Source organism: Lactuca virosa, chromosome 4 (genome assembly GCF_052849685.1).
Source record: "Lactuca virosa cultivar CGN04683 chromosome 4, Lactuca_virosa_CGN04683_v6, whole genome shotgun sequence".
Lineage (NCBI taxonomy): Eukaryota > Viridiplantae > Streptophyta > Magnoliopsida > Asterales > Asteraceae > Lactuca > Lactuca virosa.
In genome coordinates this window covers 153,831,724-153,834,643 of record NC_136429.1, presented here as the reverse complement: position 1 = coordinate 153,834,643, position 2,920 = coordinate 153,831,724, and the positions used below count along the sequence as shown (strand labels likewise).

At 35.9% G+C, this 2,920-nt stretch overlaps 1 protein-coding gene across 1 annotated transcript; it reads left to right on the top strand.

Moving 5' to 3' along the window:
* The first annotated feature begins 446 nt into the window (after positions 1-446).
* Positions 447-1,793, top strand: LOC145168569 (Transducin/WD40 repeat-like superfamily protein). The gene has a single exon (XM_079087352.1). The coding sequence runs from the start codon at positions 525-527 to the stop codon at positions 1,719-1,721; it is 1,197 nt and encodes a 398-aa protein (XP_078943478.1). The 5' UTR covers positions 447-524; the 3' UTR covers positions 1,722-1,793.
* Positions 1,794-2,920: the final 1,127 nt, after the last annotated feature.

The window sequence follows — 2,920 nt, the reverse complement described above, 5'->3', positions numbered from 1 at the left end:
AAAGTAAAAGTCGGTGTGTTTTGTCATGTTCTATCACACATTTATAGCAATGGGCCTTAATGGACTGATATGACTTATTAAGTAGACATATGGAAACTTATTTGGAGAAATGGTTAAGGGTTCGAATCTCTACCGCTGCAATATAAATACCAATGAACTGGACTTCCGGTGGACATTAAGCTATTATGTCAGTCACCTTAATTATGGGTCACACTTGAATAGAACAACTATAAACTTTAATTAATCGAAACCTAAAATTAATTAGATTCAAAACTAATATATAGGTTATCTATAATAGGGTCAACATAAATAGAAACCTAGAGAGATATGAACTCAAGTGGATGATCCTGCCAATAATCCGAGACTCCATCCTGGCCCATATATGCTACATAGGTTGGAAAGTTGGGTTAACTTTTTTAGTTAAATACCGTATAACCTGGGAACACTTTTTGCCAAACAAACACTTGCTATTGATTATAATCTTCTATAAACTCCTAATCACATCCTTCACTTTATACTAAAAGATGTCATATCTTCAAACTTCTAACTCACAAGATGAACCATTGTTGCAATATTCTTATTATCTTCACCAAGACTCAGACTTTCTCTACACCCAATCAATTGATTCAATTCCGGCCATCACATCACAACCCCATCATCCATATTACCACTGCATCTCCACAATCAAATGCAACAACTCCTACATCTCCTCTCTTGTCATTCATGGAAAGTTGCTATACACCGGCTCTTCCAACAAAGAAATCCGTATATGGAAACGCGACACCTTAACAACATCAGATCAATTCGATCAAGAACATCAAAGTGACAGCATCATGATCACAGGAGAAGGTGCAATAAAGTCACTCATCGTTTCTTCCGACAAAATATTCAGTGCCCATCAAGACCACAAAATCCGTGCATGGAAAGTCGAGGGGCAAGAGCGGAAATTAACACACTTAGCCACACTCCCAACGTTTGGAGATTGGGCACTTAAGCTTTTAACACCAAAGAACCACGTACAAGTGAGACGCCACAAGACCTCCACATGGGTTAATCATGTTGATACTGTATCAGCACTCGCCTTGTCCAGGGACGGTTTGGTCATTTACTCGGTGTCATGGGATAGGACACTAAAGATTTGGCGAACAACTGACTTCAAATGTGTAGAGTCTGTAGCTAATGCACATGATGATGCAATAAACACGATTGCGATATCGAGTGATGGAGATGTTTATACAGGATCCACTGATAAAAAAATAAAAATCTGGAGGAAATCAGCAGAAAATCAGAACCACTTTCTGGTTAGTACACTAAAGAAACACAAATCTGGGGTTAATGCATTGGTGTTAAGCAGTAATGAGATGGTTTTGTATTCGGGTGCGAGTGATAGATCTATTATGGTTTGGGAGAAGAGTGACGATGAGGGTAATATGGTAGTAGTTACTATTCTCAGGGGTCATTCTAAGTCGATATTGTGTTTGAGTGTTGTATCGGATCTGGTGTGTAGCGGGTCAGAAGATGAAACTATAAGAATTTGGAGAGGAATGGGGAAATGCTACTTTTGTTTGGCTGTATTGGAGGGGCATAAAGGTCCAGTGAAGTGTTTGACATCTGAAATAGATGATGGTAGTTCATCTGATACATTGGCTTCTTACTTTATCTACAGTGGCGGTTTGGATTCTGACATTAAAGTTTGGCAGATTTTCATCCCTTTATGCTAGAGGAGTTTCTTTTTGTATAATCACTTTTCTATTGTATGTCATATTGGGAACCATATCTTTCTTATTATTTAATCGGTTTTGTATTAGATGAGATTAAATCATGAATAATTATGAATATGGATGTGATTATGTGAATACAATCCCAATGGGTTTATAACTTTGTTAGTTTGACTAACAAATCACCACATGAAGCTGTTTCTAACTTTCGAAACCGCTATTAATGACATTAATTAAAAGAAATTAGAGTAGTACCACATGAACAAATTTTATAATTTATTTTGTTTTAATATATAATAGTTTTTCTGTAATTCCTTAATTATTATAAAATCTTTAAATAAGATCAAATATTGACCGATCAACTCCAACTTGTTTCGACCCATCACATAAGCTATAGTTCATTTACATTTCTCTTTTCTTATAAATGGCTTTACTATATCTATAGACCATGGGTTATTATTTAATTTATTCTCTTCACAATTGCTCATTCCGAATACATCCAAGAAAGCCCTGTAGATCAATCCAATGCATGATATAATTTTATTTTATTTCTCTCATGTTGCCCCTCCACTCCTTTTGACCTTTTTGATGGTGAGAATGACAACTACAATATAATAACATCAATCAAGTCCAAGTTCTACATGCCTTCCAGGCTACATTGAATTTAAAGTAAGTAGGGTAAATGGGGTTGACAAACATTCGAAACCACCCTACAACTCGTAGTAGGCTCCCCTATTACTGTTTCCCAAATCCCCTCACCTTTGCCTTACAATGAATACTCAAGCATCCTTCTTTCTGCCTACCCAACCCCCAAAAAGGAAAGTAACAAGAACGAGAAAACACTTAAATTATCAGTGAGATCATTAGTAAGTACTAGTAAGGAAGCCATTTCTCAATTAGTGTAATGACTAACTCCAATCACAAAACATTAAAATAATAATTTTTACATATTAAAATGGTGCTTTCAATCCAATCACGATAAAATGATGATTTTTAGAGGTCATATATTTTGGTGTGCGTGAAGCTATCCCACACAGTAAAATGGTGTTTTTTTAGAGGTTGGTTGAATGAAATAGCTACTTACTCGGTCTCTATTATTGTGTTATGAGCGATGATTGGAATTGGTCTAAAAGGTTATATCGATGAAAACAACATTAAATGTGGCGGTAGGAGATGGACAGTGGTGGTGACTAAATATGTTA